This window comes from Merops nubicus, unplaced genomic scaffold, assembly GCF_000691845.1.
Source record: "Merops nubicus isolate BGI_N331 unplaced genomic scaffold, ASM69184v1 scaffold17461, whole genome shotgun sequence".
Lineage (NCBI taxonomy): Eukaryota > Metazoa > Chordata > Aves > Coraciiformes > Meropidae > Merops > Merops nubicus.
In genome coordinates, this window is record NW_008586426.1 from 52,823 (window position 1) to 72,923 (window position 20,101).

The window sequence follows — 20,101 nt, forward strand, 5'->3', positions numbered from 1 at the left end:
GGAGACCTTGTTACAAATGGGTCTATGTTAAGAAACAAAATTGGGTCAATGGTTTTGGTGTGGTGCTGAAGACCACATTATGAAACCATGCAATAACCCTGTACAGTTTATGGGTTTCAGGAGTGCTGAAGGGTCCAGGGTTGGAAGAGCAGCCGTGCAGCAAGCGTGCTGTGGGACTGCACTGTGTTCATAGCTATGAAGCTCTTGGTTTAATGTCTATTTTAAAAGAGCCTGAGGTAAGAGGTACAGGGCTTCAGGGCTGGACAGAGGTTTGTGATCCACTGCTCTAGTAGATCCTTGTCTGTGTGCTTCAGCAGCACACGTCCTGGAGCAGATGCTTTCTGTCTGCTCTTTTGGTCTGAACTGGGACCTTGCTGGCCTAGGCTCAGGGTCACTGCTTCACCTCTGCCACTGCAAGGGGGTCACAGCTTTCCCTGCACTGCTGTCTTGCAAAGGGATCACTGCAGTTTGCCTCATGGAGGCCATGTGGCATTGCCCAACACGTCATGCACAGGCTGGGCAAATTTTAAATTACAAATCTACAGCCTTGTGCAGCTGTTTCTCAAAACCTTCTTTGGCCTTAATTCAAGATCCTTCAGGTTGTCAAAAATCTCTCTGCCACTGGTGTTGGCTTTGAAACATTGGGTCTTTCTCTGCCCTCTCTCATCAGTTGTTGCCCTTCCAGGTCTCTTCTGTAGTATTTCATTTGAGTTCATTCATCTCTGCAAGATGGAAATTGGCTGCACAGACGGGCACGTTAAGGGCTAAATAGTAACAGAAGTTCTTAGGGAGTGCTTTCAGTCCAGAAGGTCCAAGCCTTTTCCAGAGGAAGCTGATGTTATCTTTTAACACATTGTGAAACTGAGTGCAATGCCCTCTCTGCAGCAGTTGGGGTGGAGCTTGGGCCCCTGACACCCACCCCAGCACGATACTCTGGTGGTTCTTCTCCTTTTCTTTTCATCTCTGGGGACACATCTCCTGAAGGTCCCAGCACTGCCTGCTGTTACTCTGTTACTCCTTGCAGAGGAAAAGAAGGAATTGTGCCCTTTTCTCCAGCATGTGTCCTCTGTGGTTGCAGTCAGATGGGAGCTGTCACATGGCTTTTCTGGCTCTGCATGCTTCTCCCAGTCGTTGTTCCAGAGGCGGAAAAACATGCTGGAAGAGTTATTGCTTTTCTCCTTTTTATTTGATGTTCTTTGCCTGTCTCTGCAGAGCCATTTAGATAAGGGGATTTATCAAGCTTGAACTAATTAACCCTGGATGCAGGAAGTCAGAATGGAGTGTTCCAGCTGTGAAATCCTCAGACTTACCCTGAAGCACACATGGGTCTAAAGGAATTTCACGTCTCTCTTCCCTTGTCAGCAAATCACTGTGGTGAACTTTTGCTGGGGCCTTACTGGACTTCTCTGGCTAACGTGCCATGAGGGTGGTTTCTTGGCAGAGCTGTTCAGTAACCCAAACTGCATGTAGTAAGATTGCATCCAGCATGGGATGTCTGTGCTGCCACTTCAAGATTCCTGTTCTTGGAGATTTTTTTCCTTTATTGAGAGAGAGGGTTGAGTTTGAAAGAAACCCAGTCATTTTGCCTGTAGGAAGATGCTTTAGAAGTTGTTGCCAATTGCTTTCTCAGTGCAAAACTAGCAGCCAAAGAGTGACTTCACAGAAAAGGGAGGGACGTGGCTACCTGAAAGGTCAAGATAGGAAAAAAATAGTTTCTGGGTTGACTGCATGGAGTCATGCTCTACCTTCAGAGCCTTCTCCCTCTTGTTTCATGTTGCCATAGGTCCGGTGGGTCTTAAGAGAATAGCTGAGACAGAGTTGAAAAATCTTGTTTTGTGTTTTTTTTGGTGTTCCCTGGCTGTGCCTGGTGGTGTCAGACTGTGTGGGAAGTGCAGCAGGACTCTGATCCCAGATGGGTCCTCTTGCCAGGGCTAAAGAGGGATCCAGAGAGAGCTTTTGAAACTCTGATCCAGGAGAGAGACCTGCATGACTGGAATCTGGAACCAGTGAAAAATGTGAGGGGCTTCCAGCAGAATACAGGCCAGAGAAGAGAAATAACCTGGTGCTTACCTCGAGGTGTGAACCTCTTGTCAGCACCAGCAGAGCTGAAGTGCTGGTTCGTGTGGGATCCTGCTATCGTTAGGCTGTGAAACTGTCCCCCTCCCACAGGAGGGGTGAAGGGATGGGAGGAAGGGATGTCATTTAATCATCCAAAGATCAGTCCCACTTTCATCCTCGTGAAAAATTGCAGTTCCAGATTTAGTATCACCTTTTGGCACCAAACCATTTGAAAGTGTCTCTCGCTCTATTGCGGAGGTCAGAAGTGTGGGTAACAGGTCCCCTGATAATTCAGCTCAGACCTTTCCCTGGAAGGACAGGACCTCTGATAAGAGCACAGGACTGCATGTCAGGAGGTGATAAACTCTGGTGGAGATGTTCTTTGCAGCCTGGAAAGGGTGTGTGATTTCTGTGTGTCTGCTCGTGGGCTGCTGGGAGAGTAACACCATCTTATCTTTGAGGAGTGGAGTGAGCGTCGTTCTGTTAATGCCTGTGAGGTTTGCAGACACATTTAATGGTACCTTCTTTGGCTGGAATTACCTGCTTAGGTTATTTTTCTCCCCTGTGCATTGCTGTGCAAGCCAAACTTCTTGCTTCTTTCTGAACCAGACTGGGGAAATAAGAATAGTCTGAGTTAAGGAGGGGGAAAAAAAAAAAAAGGTAGAAGGCTTTTTGGTAGGATTATTTCAAGGTGGGTTGATTCCCTGAGCCACCTGCAGTGCAGATGCACAAGTGGCTTGCTCCAGCACATCTGAGGTGAGATGGGTGTTGGCTGGGAGACAGCAAAGTAAGAGAGTGATAGCTTGAGCTGCTCTTGCTGTCGAGAGCATATTGTTGAGTCAGGCCCAGCGGGTCTTGGCCTAGAGTGTGTCGACACCAGAGAGGAAGGCTTGGCATTGCCAGTTTATGTTCCCTCTGCCTTGGCTGAAAGGAAAGCTTGAAACTCGTGTGACTTCAGCTCATGGTCATTATGATTTTTGCTGTTTATTCCAGATTGCCCGACAGGAAGGAAGAGTCATTTTAACCTCTGGACTCCCATATCAGACTGTAAGTGTTCAGAGCTTCTGGCATTTTTCTTCCATTGTATCATTGCGTGGTCTGGGATGTACAGTGTAGAGAAGAGGAAAAGTCAGATGTGAATGCAACAGCTGGCTTGGCTTTTTCATGTTTTGTTTTGTTTTTTTTTTACTAAAAAATACATTAGTGGTCTTGAGAGGTTTGCTGTTCTGAATGTCCAAAGCTTGAGGTGAAATATTTTATACTCGGTGCTGCATCAGCGGGGAGAGCGATTGCTCTCCACTGGGGGTGCAGGGTGGAAATCCAGCCAAGCAATCCAGAACAAAGTGTTTCTGTTTGGCCTCACTGGCAGGTGAAAGGCAGCTCCATTCCCATGCTTTTTATCACAAAGATTCTTGTTTACTGACTGGCTCCATACCGACATAGTTTCAACACTTAAAGACATTTCTTCAGGCATGGAGAGAATGGGAGCCACCAAGCATGGGTCCCAGTAGAAGCTGTAGAGGGTTTGTGTTCCTGTAGATACACAAAAAAACCCAAAGCAAAACCTAACTCTACTCCTAGCACCAGATGTTTAGAGCCCTTCACAAGACATACTTTGAAACCTGGTGGCAATAAGCTGAACCTGTCAATCAGTGGTTGCAGTGTTGTCTGCTACAGGTTCTTTGCACTTTGTTACTGTCCAAACATTCATTTGGAAGAGTGAAACTCTTCTGGGTTACATACATGAGCCAGAGTGCAGGAGTTCTTTGTTTAACAGCTATCCATATAAAATCTTCCATCTACTCATGTAGCCAGTTGGAGTATTTGCAGAATGTAGGTTGCTAATTTCCTATCTAAGAGCCAAGCATTGAAGAAAACTCCCCTCACGGTGAGACACTGTGAAGCAAGTGCAGCCATGCCAGGCTACAGGTTCCTTATCCAGACTGTGGTTCCTTGAACCTTCAGCTGATGTAATAGGTAATTCAGCATCCAGGATGATCTTATTTGGCAAAGCTTTAACTTCAAAGTACCGTGTAGGAATTGCAAAAGGAAAATAACTGCTCCCTGGTGCACGACAGTGTCCTGGGAAACGTCTCCTTCCCTTTGCTCCTTGGCCTTTGTGTGCCCTGTGCGAGGGCAGGATGGCTCTGCCTGGCTGCTGTCCTGGGGTGGAGCTGATCCCACCTCACCGTGAGCACTCATCGTGTCTGTCGAGATGTGCCTGGAACTTCCCAGTGCTTGCTCCCAGACACAAACTGCCCTGCTACATGTGGGACAAACATGGAGGGACTGCCCACATCAACCACTTCGAATTCGTGGGCTGCCAGTGAACTCCAGGTGAAACACAAAGTGGGAAAACTGGACATTGTCTCCATCATGGTGCTTTTGCACACTGAGTGATCTGCCCAGGGTTTGTGTGAAAGCTGCAGTTAAACTCAGTTTCCTCTTGCTACTCCTGTCAGCATCACCAAATTACAAGCAGAAGGGGAATTGGGCAGTCACATGTCATATAGATGGAGATGCTGCAGTGCTTCTGTAGTCTCAGAGCTCTTGCAGCAGTGGCTAAGTGTTAAATTACCAAATGTGCTTGCTAGATCAAAATTTAGACTGTAAACATACACTAACTCCAAGGATTATGTGTAATTAAAACCAAACCCAATGTATTAGCAAAACCCCTATGGCTCCTCATGCATGGGGTGCCTCTTTTAACATCTTCTTGGTTTCTGACTTGTCTTTTGAAGCTGCAGTCCCAGGTAGCAGAAGGAAGGTGTTTCTCTGTGAACTGCTCAGAGAAGGCGAAGGAACAGGCCCTGCAGGTTCTGAAGCACTTCAACGTCCAGGTGTCCCTGGCAGACATCTTCAGCCGCTGCCAGGTAGGGCACGGGCAGCTTGGCTGAGCCGAGCTCGGGCTCGCTCACGCTCCGCGCGCGCCAGGCGCTGCTTCAGCTCTCTGGGTCCTGCACTCAGGGCCTTCTGCCTGGTTTGTGAGGGTTTTCCTTGAACTCTGGCAAAGCTTGAGGAGCTGTGAGGGGGCTAACATCTGTCAGAGGTGTCGATGACTAAGGCAGAAGAGCGGAGGCACCGCGTCTGCAGCTTTGCTAGAAACTGCTGGTTTTTCTGAGTTTTGGTCCTTGGCATGTGTTTTGGCATTGACTACCCCAGTTATAGTCTCTTTGTTACTGTGTTCCCTGTCTAGGACACATGCTGGTTTAATTACAAACTGCGTTTAATTACAACTCTGTGATTCTGATAACACTTAATTACTTTAATAGGAGGATTTTTTTTAGGAGTATTTTTTTCTTCAGAAGCTATTAGGTTAATTCATGTCCATGCTAGTTGATGTCTCCAGATTGTGTTTGGCACTGGATATCTGTGAATTGTTGTTAAGAAAAAATTTAATTCTGTTAGTTCAAGTCCCCATCTCTTCCAATTTCACTCCAGTATTTGCTACAGTAACACGCTGAAACCTATCCCTTCAGAAAACCGTCACATAAACCAACCTGCAAGTTCAACATCTCTCATCTTATCAGTGTTTAAAGAGAGAAAATGAAGAAACTGCAAATCTGGCTAGAAAAGGAGCTTTCTCTTAGGAATAAACAAGCCAGCTGAACAGTCCAGGGAAGCCTGGCTCAGTGCCTTGTGGTCGAGCTCACGGGGTCTCCTGGCTTGCTGGAACTGCACGAGTGGTGCAGGAATAGCAATGACTTCTGAGCAAGCACTCCAGAGAGCATTTTCCAGAGCTCTGCTTGTATCTGATGTCGGTTGTTGAAACTTTATCTGTAACTTAGAGAGAAAATGAGAGTTGTCCAGCTGTGCAGGTTGTCTGTACGAGCAGGATGACGTAACACCGTGCAGATTGGATCGACATGATATGGGTTGATCTGACTTCAGGATAAATGTACACAGTCAGATACAAGATATTGTGTTCAGTCTTGTGGTTTTATTGTTCCGAGAACAGATTGCAGTTGTTCTATAGTGGCATGCTAGCTTCCTTTTTATTATTAAAAAAAAATGTTAAAAAAACCTTGTGGATTCTCTGATTCCCTGAGATCCCATAAAATAGCAGTGTCCTTCCTGATGGTTGTTGAAATACCAGAAGAATAAGCCCAGACACAAAAACATGCTGCTGAAAACTCTGTGATATCTGTAATAAATGTAGAGGACCATGCAGCATGTGATATAAAACTGACCCCTTGCCCCTGATCTGGAGTCTGGAACTGTTTAACTCGATGGATCTTTAGTACGTGCTGTCTTAGTTTACCCTATAAATAAGGGTAATCAGTCTGGCTAGGAGTATACACTAAGTGTTCTCTTACTTCCAGGAGAAATGCTCTCCCTGTAAATTGTGGTGGTAGAACAGCTGCAGGCTTTATACCGTTAGCCATGGGAAGATGCTATTATTTGTCAAACTGCTCTGTGCTCTGAATCATATATTTACCTACATTCAGGGCTTTGGCATCTGGGAGCTGATTTCCTTCAGCTGTCCTCTGCAGGCTGCACGAGTTTCGCTGCTGGGTTGCTGTTGCTTTTGAGGAGAACCCAAGCTCTCAGAGCTGTGTGTGCTCCAGGGTGTTTGGCTCTGTGGCTCCCAGAAGGTCTGTGTGCACTGAGGGGACTGGTGGGCAGTGCTCTGAGAAGGGTTATGGAATCATAGAGTGTCTCAGGTCGGAAGGAATCCATCAGGATCATCAAGTCCAGCTTCCTTGCAGGGCTACCTGAAACTGCAGAGTCTGGGCTGCCTGTGTGACAGATATTTGGTTTTACAGGGGTGCTCTTGGGCCACTGTGACCAACAGAGACCTCAGGGCTTTGTTTGTAGGCTCTTTCTAAAACATCCTAATTCTCTGCCAACCTTATTGAGCTGAATTATGGTGGAGGCTGGATCCTTAAACTGCTGAGCTGTTCCTGGCTCTCTCCTGGGCCACTCCCGTGGAGCTGGGCCAGCAGGGCTCTGAGCTGGCCCATGTGCTGGAGATGGGCTGTGGGCTCATCTGCTCCCGGCAGAGGAGCCCGTGTGTCACAGGAGGCCATGTGGCATCCTGCCTGGCACTCTGCCTCACGGAGCAGGGCCTTGGTGTGCCTCCTGGGCTTCTGTTCTGTAGTGCCTGGGGTGGGTATGTCAGCACAGATCGTCGCTGTAACAGTCGGTGCGTGGACTGCAGAGCACACGGTAAAAACAGGTCCTGGGTCAGTGTTGTACCCAAGATTGCTATAAAATATGTTTCCTCTGCCAGCTCCCTCAGCAGGGATGGACGGTCACTCTTTTGCAGATATAAAGAATGGGCTTGTTTTGTAACCCTGCCAAAATACTGCCTTTTTCTGTGAAAACAATGGCAAACTCTGGTTACCTCTGTCTGCTCAGAGCAGCAAGCGCACGCAGGGTTTCACCCACGGGCTCCTCAGCATCAAAGCTTCCAGTTGTGCTGGGCTGCAGCTGGGGTGCCCTGGTCACAGGCTCCAGAGATGAACACGGCTGCTGGGTGAGGCAGTTGTGGCCTGCCAAGAGGGATCTCCTCATTGCCACGTCTCAAGTGCTGCATGGACTCTGTGATGGTCATGGAGAAGCTTTAGCCAGGCCTGGTGTTACCATCAGTGAGGAACATTTTAGGAGTAGTGAGTGAAAACAAGATAAATTCCTTCTTCTGGTGACATGCAAACCCTCTGCCCCCCAAGGAGTCATATGTTTCCTAGCCTTAGAGTCTTTGTAATAAAACCATTCCCTCTACCTGAAATGCAGGTGACTTCTGTCCCTCATCTGAATAGCTTGTATACAGCTTTTCTTCTTTCCAGGTATCCAAAAGTAGCTCCTTCAGAAGGGGGTGGTGTGAAATGCATGCTGGAGGGTGTTCCTACCTGAGAAATTCAGCACGTTGGTCCCATACACTAGTCAGGAAGATCTTTGTGGAGCTGTCAGGGGCTGTTGTGAGCAGCCTTAGGGTCAGCTACACAAACTGGCTGGAGCAGATCAGTGATCCTCTGCTCCTGACAACTTAGAGGAAGTTCCAACACAAAATTCATGTTCAAGAAAGAACAAAACAAAACCTGCTAGAGAACATGACCTATGGGACAGCTACAGTTATGGATATGAACATCTGACAGCTAGGTTGTTGGATAGGGGGCTGAGATTTGGCTTCTCTGACAGGTCCATCTGTTGAGGGAGGAGGGTGTCTCACCCCTTCTGGTGCCACAGCACTGTTACTCAGACACAATGTCCATGCATGGGGCACACTTCCCTGCTCTGACACTTGGGTATGGGCTGGTAGGACAGAAGGAGGAACATCACTCCCCTCCAGTCTCGTAAAGGAACACCTGGAAATGGACATGTTTTGGTGGATGTGACCTAAATGACTGACTTGGCTTTTTCCATCTTGCTTTTCTGTGTGGTCTGATTGAAGATCCACCTGAAGCAGGTGTAGACTTCATCTGCTGACCTGCAGTGTGCACAGCGCCCTTCATCTACTGCTCTCTTTCTCATGAGCCCCAGATACCTGGGATATCTGCTTCCTTTGGCTAAGGCACAGTGTGGCCTGGCCAACTGCTCACCACTGAAAAAACACTTGTGTGGAAGACAGCTTTGGGCAAGGGCTGGCATCCCTCAGCTGGGAGGGACTGCCCTGTGCCCCACCGACCGTGGGCAGTTACCTTCTGAATGGTGATAAACTGAGGAGATAAACAGTGCAAGCTGTTAGCTTTGAATCTTTATATCAGGAGAGTTTGCCATGATGGTTTGAAGGGAAAACGGTGTGGTGTGGTGTGGTGTGGTGTGGCGTGGTGTGGTGTGGTGTGGCGTGGTGTGGTGTGGTGTGGCGTGGTGTGGTGTGGTGTGGCGTGGTGTGGTGTGGTGTGGCGTGGTGTGGTGTGGTGTGGCGTGGTGTGGTGTGGTGTGTAGTACGGGACCACCGATAAATTACTCCTGTTACAGAAGAACCTCGTCATTAAAGGTGTATAAGTGCTGTAAAATCCTTGCAGGTTTGAGGCTCTGCAGGCAGGTTGGGAGCCAGGGGAGCCTGTCGGGCTTCAGAAAAGCTGAGCTGTGCTTTATCATTAAAGGTGTGTAAGTGCTGTAAAATCCTTGCAGGTCTGGGGCTCTGCAGGCAAGTTGGGAGCCAGGGGAGCCTGTTGGGCTTCAGAAAAGCTGAGCTGTGCTTTACTTGGAAGTGTAACTGCTGCACAGCTCAGTCTGGAGTCCGAAGCTTTGCTCTTGTACAGGGGAGGGAAGGGACTGGGGGACCCGGCTCCTGCGGCGCGGCTCTGCCACCTCCTTGCCTCCCTTGGGCCTCTCTTTCCTTTCCCACCCTCTGTTTGACTTGACCCTTTAGCCTTTAAACTGGCCGGGGCAGGGACCCTGTTTGAACAATGCCTAACACGATGGGAGGCTGATCCCAGGTGAGGTTTCAAGGCTTTCCTGCAAGGGAAAATGATCGCAATTATATCCCCTACAAAAATAAATGTGCGAGGGAAAAAAATCTCAGGCTCCAGCTGCAGTTTCTGCAACTGAACAGCCCTGCATTTATTATAGGATTATCTGCAAATTCAAATAGGTTGTCTCTTTCACTCCACTGAATGCTCTGATCCTAAATAAGCAAATTACATCACCTATTCTGATGTCCTGTTTAACTTATGACCTCAGCCTGAGCGCTGCAGGATGTGAGAGATAGCTGCTTTATTTCATTGTCTGGAGATCTGGTATCTTTTTTATCCCCCCTTCCCTGCTCTTTCAGTTTCAAATCTGCTCACCCCAGCCTTTTAGCAAGGTGTTAGCATGGGATTAGGAGTAGGCGGAGAGGAGGGGGGAGGAAGAGAGGAAACCACCATTTTTTTTTTTGACATTAGGTGCAAAAGCTTTCTAACAGTTGTAGCAAATGTTTCTGGTTTTTTGTGGTTAAGGTAACGAATTTCATTGCTGCAAAGCTCATCATGTGCAAGCCGAATCACACAGAGGGAGCCCAGTATGGAGCAATCCATTTAGCAGGGACAAAGAAAAAGGCCTTATGATCAGATGAAAAACCCTGTGCTTGGGGCACTTTGCAAGAACCTTTGAAGCCAGCCTGGGAACTCCGGCAATATTAGTCGATAATTAGTAATATAGATCCCTCAAGCTGTCGTTTAGATTGAAAATGTGCATGTCTCTCATGAGCCTCTGTCACACCAATCTGATCAGCAGGCTTTTTTGTTCCTTTTATGTGGGTTGCTCTGTCGGTCCAGATGATGATGAGAACTGCCAGACATCATCTTTCTCACTAACTTGTGAGCCGAGCAGCTATCTCCCTCCTCTAGCGTGTCATGGAAGTGAGACCAGAGCAATTTTGTTTTGTGGTCACCTTTCCTGGCCTGAGCAACAGTCATTTTATTCTTTCAAATGAACCAGTTCTCCTTCCCCATGCACAGTGAAAAAAACAGTAGAATTTAAAGGCTACATATTTTGTAAAGTGTTCCTGCCCCAGCAGACAGTGAGGGATTTGTCTCAGGGGTTGCTTAGGACAAAAATCATCTGCAGTTAACTGACATGGGGCTGAGACAGTCATCAAAGAATTTTGAAAATGTCAGCTCTCAGAGCCCACGTTTCAGCTTTTGAGGTGCCTTCCACTGACGTAAGATTGTGTCCATGTTTGCTTCCTTTCAGCCCTGAAATCTCTTTGGAAAGGGCCGTGTCACCAGCTAAATGAAGAATTAAGAAGGGTCGTGTGTGCTGGAGTTTCTTGACTTGGGAATGCTGAGAAAGAGACTATGGTTTTGAAACCCTCTGTGGTTTAATAAAAGGTTCATCCATAGGATGCAATTTGTCAGCGCCTACAGGTCAGGAAAACCTGTGATTAACAGCATCTGTGGTTTCCCCAGATGTGTGAGGTAGCTGAGGAGCACCACACCAGCTCTTCACCCAACCCCAAAACTCAGCCCTGTGCCTACCCACTACGTAGGCTGTGATTTCTTGCTTCAGAGTGCGATTGTTCAACACAAAGGGTAAGGCCCTCTTAATCTTTTTGTTTATCCTGGGCTTGGCAATTTAGATGTAATCTGCAACTTGTGCTGCCGAGGCTCTGGCCAGGAAGCACAGCTGGTATTATTCTGCCTCTGCAGACACTGCTGAGGGAGCGAATTGACCTCAAAAGGTGCTTGTCCCAGGACTGTCTGAATGTGAGCACTGAGTCGTGAATGCACCTAGCCCTGGCCCAGCAGCCTTTCATTCACAGGGCTGGAGCTCCTTTCAGCTGGAGTGCCTCTACACCACTGCTGCTAAATAGCATCAGGGGCTGTGATAATTTGTCATGGCAAATTGTGCTCCTTTGCAGGCCACGGCTGAGATTTTTCTATGCTGGGCTCTAAACCCAGTGAGAGCTCGTGGTGAGTGGACACCACTACGTGCCGGGACACGGGGGCACGCCGCAGCAACGTGCCTCATCCTGGCCCCCAAGTGGAGATCCTGTGGGAGCTGAGGAAGCCCCAAATCGTGGGAGCAAGGCAGGAGGGTGGGCAGCATGCTGTCTGTACCAGCTCTGCCGTGGTATATGTCTGGAGTGCTTACAGCACCCATTCCATAATGGCAGCCTGCAGCTGCCTTAGTGCTGTGCTGCTGTCCATGTAAAGCTCAGAACCCCCCCCAAAAAAGGGCTTGACTGGGCCTAATTCTCACCAGTGAGCCCGGACAGTGCTGCCTGGTTCCCACAGACTGTACACTTCCCTGCCAAGATTTCAGTATCTTCAGAAATTCAGTGGAGCATGAAGGTCACAGCAAGGGAAGAATGACAGCCTGAGACTTTTTTTCCCCCTTTCACCAGCTCGGAGCAGACTGTTGTCTCTCTAGCATGTTGACTGTTTTCATAGGGTTAGCGTGAAGTTTATGTTTTACACAGAGCAGTGGAAGTCAGATAGGGGAATGCAGCACATCAGCTGTGTTTCTTCAAGGAAGACAGTCTCACGTTGCAGACTTTCTTTCTCGGTGTCTGCAAAAGCCTGATTTCCACTGAAATTTCCTTTGCAGATCTTTGTCTTTAGGTTCTTTTTTTGTGGACGTATGTGAGAGACTGTACCCGAGGTTTCGGTTTGTGTATTTATTTCCTTTCTCTTTTTTTCACTTGCAAAGCTGCAGGCGGATATTAAACTTCATGGGGGGGAAAGCTGTTAATTTTTCATGGTGTTATGTATTACAGTGTTCAAAATGATGATGCCAAATTAGCCATTAGAGGTCAAACCTCAGCTGACAGCAAATGTTTTCTTTTGAGGAAGTCATCCTTATTCCTGGGAACCGGTTTTGTTCTCCTGTGCTAAATGCAAGAAAGGTATGAATGTGTGTTTTTTCCTGGAGGGCAACACTAGCTGGAAAAATGCTGGTTCTAGCCAGGGGAAATAGCACAAGCAAACAGCGATTGGCAGTGAAAACAGCACTTGTATTTAGACTAGCATAGAAAAGAAGAGACAATGTAGTGCAGAGTAAATGTCCTTTTATACAGTTCTGTACAAGGCTTTTTCTTCCTCTCGTGGGTTTGGACAGATTGTGAAGTGCATTGGTCAGCACTGATGCTGGTGCACTGGGAGAAAGTAATGAAAGGTCAGTGGGTGACAGTGATGGAGTGACTGCAAGGCAAGCAGAGAAACTCTCTGGAGAAGGCAGTGACACAGCTCTAACTCCCATGTGTCCCAGAGAAACCGTCCCCATGTTTTCTCTCAAATGTCATGAGAAAACAAGAGATTTGTAGCCAATTTAGGTTCTGTTGGTTTCCAGTCCCCTGTGCCTCCTGAGGTCAGAGTTCAGTGTGTTGACGGTGTCAAGAAGTCAAAATTCCCATGTTTTATACACTGTGGAGTTTCTCCTCCTTTTTGACATTGGTGCCCTTATAATGCTCTTTGTTTGTACGTCGTGGTACGGGTGAGATGCCCAGCTCCTGGGGTCTGAATGGCTGTGTATTTATTCTGGTGGGTTCTCAGGATGGTAATCCTACACATAAACCAGCTATGCAATCTGTGCAGCTATGCACATCAGTGGGTCCCATTATTTGAGAGAACTTGTAGGTTAAAAGTTAAATAACGTCAAAGTTCTTGTTTTTGCAATGGAGCGACCACCTTCCTTGGTAGACCAGGTGAAGTGAATTGAACCCATCCAGAAGGCCTCCAGGCCTTTATTTTCCCTTTGTAGAACAAGATGATTAAGTAGTGTTGGAAAAGAACCTTTCCTCTAAGCAGGTTGATGTGGACCATCTTGTGGCACAGGTAGCAGTGTCGTGGCACTGTTTGCCCAAGTCCTGTGGAGAGTCCTGCACAAAACTCACGTCCTGTTGTTATGAAGGCAGCTAAATGGTGCTACGTGCTTCATGGAGAGCGAGCAAGTTTGCAGTCACCCATGATTTGCAGTGTTTGCTTGGGCAGCTGCTAGCACTGGCAGCAGACCTTTGTTCCTCCAGAAGAATGTGTGATCTCCAGGCATTTTTGAAGCTTTCGTTGGAGTCAGCATTACACACTGAGCTATACGTACTTGGCTTCGTGGCAGAATTTGCCAGATCTGTAATTGCTCGACAGCATTTATCTGAAGACCTTTAGGCATTAAACTCTGTAACTTCCCATCAGCACAGCATGAACTGTATCTGTTATTCTTTGTTTTAATTGCACAAGGTGACACCTTATGCCCAAACCATACATCTCTGGACCCCTGTGGGGTACAGTACGTGATTTCCTCCTCCTGCTGCTGCTGCAGAGGCATTTTTGCCTAATGGGGAGGAGGGTAAACAACATATGTAGGGGCTGGGCTTTTCAAAAAGACCTTGTCCCCATAAGGAGCCCATGGTCTGTATGACTGACATGATGTAAGAAGAGACCATTTTGTGTTTGTGTGAACCCCCTAATCCAAGGATCATACAGTGCTTCTGAAACAGAGATGTGTAAAGCAGTACCCTGGTGAAGAGAGAAACAGAAAGCTTTTAATTGAGTCTCTCAGTTCATACCTTGTGTCACTCTTGAAGAAGATGTTGTTTTGCAAATGAAAGACAGCCCAAGGTAGGATTTTGCTGAGTGTGGATGGCTGTCATTGAATCAGTTATTTATAAGAGGCTCAGGGTAAATTTTTCTCTCTCTTCCCACATGAAGGCAATAAAAACCCCTTGGTGACAGGAAGGTTTTTATAGGGAACTTATCTGAGAGTCTGACAATCTGGAACAAAGTCTCCCAACAGCACAGGATTTTTTATCCCAGAGGGCAGCCCAGGACCCTTTGGTTTCCTGACACCAGGAGCAATAGCTTGGAGGGAGGAATGGCAGCAGAGGAGTTTTGGCAAAGTGAAAATGTAACATTTGTGGCACACTTCTTGTGAGTCATTATGTTTTCTCTGGACAAGTGGATTTAGACAATTTACCTGTCTGAATTCAAGATGTACAATCAAAGCTGATCATCCTTTTATTCAGGTTGCTGCTGGGGGAAGGTGCAGGTGAAAGCCCATCTTTCTGTCATCCCCAGTAACTTCTCCATTCCCATGCCCACCTCTGCTGTTCTTTGGGTGGTTTCTGAGGGAGCTGCTCCTCCTGAGGCATTTTAGTGAAGTCAGAGGATATAGTATGTTTAAGGTGAGCACAGCCAGGTTTATTTTCCACACTGCCTCTGGAAATGACTGTGGCCCCAAGCAGGTGTCCTGCAGCCAGGAGGGTGGCCCAGCACCTCTTGTCCTCTGGCCACTTGTCCATCTCATGTTTGTCATCCTCATGTTTGCAGCTCATGCTTGGCGAGGTGGCAGGTGGGGAGCCAGATACTGAGACCAATCCAGCTGAGATGGGGATTCCTGTTTGCAGCTGGATCAGTGCTTTGTACTCACAAGGGACTGCAGGAGCAAGTCACGTCTCAGCTGTACTGGTGGTGTGGACCACTCCACCTCTGGTAGCCCCATCCTGGGACAGAGGAGCCCCTGCCTGGAGCCTGGGGCATGGCAGCGAGTATGGGTGTCCTGCAGAGGTGTGGGTGGACCAATGAACTCTACAGCTGTTAAAGTTTTTAATTTGACAGTCTAATTTCATGGACTTTAAAGAAGGGGAGATCGCTGAGCTGGGTCCTACGGAAGGAAATGAGCTGATGGTTGGAGAGAAAGAAGCTGGTGACAGGGGAGTCAGAGGAGGAACACGATTCCCTACAAACAAGGTCATGTGAATGGCTGTTTGGTGACAGGATGGAGTGATCGATGTGCAAGGATAATAGGTCACTGGGGAGTCAGCCTGAAAGCTGAAGCCTCTCAAAATGTGTGGGACATTGTAGAAAAGAAAGTTAAAAAGACATCAGGCAAAGCCAGACAGCTTCTTGCCCACCGGCCGGCCTCGCAGCTCTGGCTGGCCTGCTTCCAGGGGCTGAGTTTTGCACACTCCAATCTGTGACTATATAAGTGAGCTGGGCACTGGGAAGTTGTTCACGCTCCTTCTGTGCAGACACCATGTCCTGTGCCAGAGGGCTGAGCCTTCGGTCCCGGGGGCAAACCCACCCCGTGGCAGGGCCCAGCCCTTCCTCGCCCCGACGAGCCTTCTGCAGTTGGAGGGTTCCTCCCCTGAGCGGGGCCTTCCCTGGACCAGCCACTGAGTGGCATTTACTGGAGGGCTCAGATTACCCCAGTGAAAATAATCGGTTATGCAAAGTTACGCTGGTTAGATTGGGTTTCTTCTGTGTGGCCAGCGAGGTGTGAAAGTCAATCTGCTCTGCAAACCCTGAGGGCACTTTCTCTGTGCTGCCTTGATATGATAGCTTTGGGGTTTGGCTGTCAGGGGAAAAGCTGGCCCTGGGTTGGGTTCAAAGGGACACAAACCACAGCTGGGTATGGTGGGACTGGGCTGGTGAGCCCCACAGCGCTCCTGGATCCGCCTGGGGCTGGGCGAGCTCCGGGCTGGCACAGCAGATGGGTCACCTGAGAGGAGGGGGTGAGGCTTGGGTCCTGCTGGGGTTGTGGAGCCCTTGGTCATCTCAGCCAGGAGAGGGCTGGTGAGGACAGGCCATGGCATCCAGGTGAACATTCTTGTGTATGCTTTTAACTGGGTGCTGCTCTTCACGGGCCCTTGAGCGTGGTCCATGCCACAAACAACATCATTAGTGAGTTCCCATGGTTAGGAGAAGGACTTTGCTGTAGAAAGAGTGCTTCATGGTATCCATCTTATACTTTTTTCATTATCATCTTCCTTTTCTCCCTGATAGAAGCACAGATTTGGAATTTCAATGCAGAAAAATCCCTGTGGACCAGCAGCCCCTCCTGATTCTTGCTGCCAGTGGTGGCTTCTGTGTCGTTCCTGCACACAGGGAGACGTGGGCTCGCTCCCAGTTTGAACTGGTGTATCAGCCAGTGGAGTGACCACGGGCTTCAGCCTGGAAGCCTGAGCAAACAAGCCTGCCAGCGTGGCACTAGAGAGTCCATCTCTACGGTCACAGCCATCGCAAGGGGCTTGCTGTGGGCTCATTGGTGTTTGTGAGCACTGGAGGGTCCCAGGGTGACGAGCAGGAGGATGGTCCAAGGGCTGCTCTCTTGGGCAGGTGATGCAGAACTGGTGCAGCAGGAGCAGTGTGGAAAAGCAGCACATGCATATTCAAATCCGGGTCGATTTATGCTGCCCTGGCTCCGTGACTTACCGCAGTAACATTCATATTCAGCTTCAGTGCCAGAAACAATACTCGGCTGCTTTCTTACTCCTTAATGAAAAATACCTCTTTAGGGTTTCTTTGAAGTGCCCTCCCCTGAAAATCCCTGCTATATTGTCAGCATTGTTACTGTTAACAGCCCCTGCCAGCATCGGGAGCCTTTCCTGACAGATAGCTCTGCAGGGGCTTTGTCCCACGCTTCAATTCAGCCCTATACTATAGACAGTTTTAAATGGCTAATGACGGGCCTCCCAGGGGATTTCTGCCAAGCTCTCAAAGACCTCCCAGGTTTGAAAGTGGCAGGGTGTCCTTTTCCTGGGGCCAGCCACAGGAGGAATGCACACAGTCAGATTCTCCTACCTAAGCTGCATCAGCCTAGTTATTTTTTCAGTTGCAAAGACTCATCCATGCGTATACAGGCGGTTGCTTAGCAGAAGAGAGATAGCTGTGTCAGTAGAGGGCCTAGAATAAATAGAGGAAAAAGGTTAGGTGGAAAGTATCCCCGCGGGTTTCAGGCGTTAGTGGATTTAACGTTGAAAATGTCCTTTTTGAAAGTCACAGGGAAATATGAAAGGTTTTGGAAAACAAAGCCAGGGTCCGTGTCAGAGGTGGGACAGGACTCGTTCTCCCCCAGCGCGGAGCGAAGGTGGGGTGGGGTGTGGGGGTTCCAAACAGGAGTGTGAGCAGTGTCTAAATGAGCTGGCTCCTACGTGCTGTTTTCAGAGGAGAGGCAGAAAAACACTTGAGTATTCCTGACAGTCTGTTGGAACTGGGCTGCCCATGCCATGATTTCATGGGAGTTTTAAGCCCATGTAGGCGGAGGCTGCTGGCAGACGAAGCTGTGCCTCTCCTCTCACCTCTCCCCTGCCCCGGTGCCCCTCTAAGCCCCCCTTGTCCCAACACAAGTGCTTGTTTAACTGCGGGGTCGCTGGATCAGGAACTGATCCCGGTTGAAACAGACCTGTCACAACCAGATGGTTAATTTTAACCCCGCTCAGTTCCCCAGTCTGGATCTGCAGCTGCCCAGATGTGCGTCTGCGCGGGGAGGGGGCAGGAGGACTCTGCCTCGCTGTGTCAGCACGGGCTTATGCTGGCCAAAGCCCCTGTGAGCCCACAGCTGGAAGAGCTCAGCCTGGAGCCTCCACAGCCCTTGTCTGTTCTGACCCAGCCAAACAGCCAGAACCTGGCTGGTGCCATGCAGGGTGCCAGGGAGGGGCTCACTGGGACAGGGGGCTTGTCCTCCGGGGCTGTCTGCTCTCTGCTCTGCCCTACCCTGTTATTACCCATTAGTTTTGAACCCTTCTGGCAGTCCAAAACTTGTTTGGGTTCAGATTTATCTTCAGCTTTATAACTGGAGTGTGCAGTCGGGTGGGGGTGTGTTCCCGGGTGAGCAGAGCCCGGCCCGTTTCCATCAGCCTGTGCCTGGTGTGCACCTTGCTGCAGTTTTCCTTCGGGCTGAGCACTGCTCACAGCTTCACTGCACTCTTCAGTCTATTCATAGTGAAAAGGGCTCTCCTCAGTGATTAGCAAATGGATTTCTGAGAGAATATGTAAGAGCTGGTTCACTGCATGCGCCTGTGCTACCAAACACAACTAAATCTTTCCTCCTGCTAAAGGAGTGGAAATTTAACAGGTTCTCTTCTGTATGAAAATAAGGTGTTTTTTTTTTTATTGAGGGGAAAACTGCCATCTCTCTAAGTGATGCTGTGCCTTTAACTGGGCTGTTGTACAGAGTAGCTGAAGCTTCATTTAGCCTGAATGAAAAGCTTGATGCATGTTGCTGAAGAGAGGAAACTGGTGGTGGATGATTTACTTGGAATGCCCTACAGCAAGGAGGTTATAAATGAGGAGGGGAAACACCAAGAGCACTGAGATCTGAACCAGAGGAAATGCATGAAGCCTTGAAGTGACCTTATGTAAATTCCTAATGATGAGACTTAATTGAACTCATTTTTTTCCAGGGGCTGTAAAGATCAAAATAACAACAGCCTTGAAATGCAAAGGTCTCTAGATAATGCATATGAATGCATGGTTGCTACAGCCAAAAAGTGCCCTGGGTTTGTGTGACCAGCCTGCCCAGGAGCTGCGTGCTGGACCCAGTCGTGCTCTGGGAGCTGCACGCAGTCCCCACCTGAGGTAACGGGGCTGCTCAGGGTGCAAAGGCAATTCCTGGGGTCTAAGTCCTGCCTTCCACCCCTGCTGCCTCCACTTAAATGCTTATTTTAAGCCCTGTGTTCCTGCAGCAGGCCCCGGGAAGCGAAGGACGTGTGGCCACGAGCTGTGTCCTCAGCCAGGCTCCATGGGGGTGAGTGCCCTGGGCACAGAAATCCCAGTGAGGAGCAACAGCAGCTCCCGAGGGGTCCCTGGGCTGTGCCCCCCGTGCTGAGCTTCGCTCCCCACATGGCATCATGGGGCACGTGCTCAGTGTGACGCTGTCGGACACCGAGACGGAGACTGGCAAGACCAAATTCCTCCACTGTTCCTAGAGCTGGAGATTTTTTTTCCTCTCTGCTTGTGTTCAGCTGTAGGATTCATCCTCCTCTTCTGTATTAATGCATCTGTGCTAGCAAGAAGCAGTATTGATGTGAGGGGGAAAAGCAAGCGGTCCCTTCTGTGGAAAATACTTATCTCTGATTGTGGTGCCTAAATTCTCTGGGCTGGCGTTTTCCAACGACTTGCAGAGTTAGGTACCCACATGAATGTCTGTGAAACTCTGGCTGCCAAAGTCTCCTGATAAGTTTCATTCAAAATACCAGGTTAATTGATTTATTTAGATTCATAAACAGCAGTAGAGAGCAAGAGGCTCTGACCCAGTGAGAAACTGCGGATATGGCTGTGAACAGCAGGCTAATGAAGATGAAAAACCTCCCCTGTCCAGAGTAATCCAAACACAGTCTTACATATGAGTCTGTTGGCCCAAGTGCAGCTGTTTGTCTTTGCAGTAATCTGAGGCCGGAGCAGTACCCTGAGAAGCAGAGGGGACAGTGACTGTTTGTACATCGTGGAGGTCAGTTGTGCTGCTGCCTAAACCGAGCAGCTTCCACGGCCAAGGGGAACTCGGTGCCAGGGTGGTGCCAGCAGAGCCCCGGGATGAGCTCCCCCGGGCACAGCCTGGCTTCCCAGCTCCATCAGACCCAAAGAGAGCCAGAAACAGAACGTCTTCCCTTCGGAGGGGAGCTGGAAAATCTTCTCTGTATTTAAAGTTCCCATGGCTGCAGTTTGAATTTGGCACACAGTTGGCCACGGGGTTATCTGAGGTCATGTACTCAAATGGTTGTAGATAAAACAAGGGCCTGTTTGGATTGGAAATCTCCAGAGGGCTTTTCCTTTGCGCGCGGGTAATGATATTGCAAGAGGCCGTGAGCCAAAGTAAAGCTGCAGCTCCGTGTGCAGTAGCTCAGTAAAATAAAATGAGCAACGGAAAAAAAAATGAGGAAAAAAAGAGGAAAAAAAAAAAA

The 20,101-nt window shown here is 48.7% G+C and overlaps 1 protein-coding gene across 1 annotated transcript in view; it reads left to right on the forward strand.

Annotated features, from left to right (window-relative positions):
* EXD3 (exonuclease 3'-5' domain containing 3) overlaps positions 1 to 4,931 on the forward strand; it is a gene marked incomplete at both ends in the record, with an annotated part of 51,254 nt that extends 46,323 nt beyond the window's left edge. Inside the window, 2 exons of the mRNA XM_008948652.1 lie at positions 3,052 to 3,105; positions 4,800 to 4,931. Coding sequence (XP_008946900.1) covers positions 3,052 to 3,105; positions 4,800 to 4,931 — 186 coding nt within the window. The remainder of the gene's footprint in view (positions 1 to 3,051; positions 3,106 to 4,799) is intronic.
* Between the last annotated feature and the right edge of the window lie 15,170 nt (positions 4,932 to 20,101).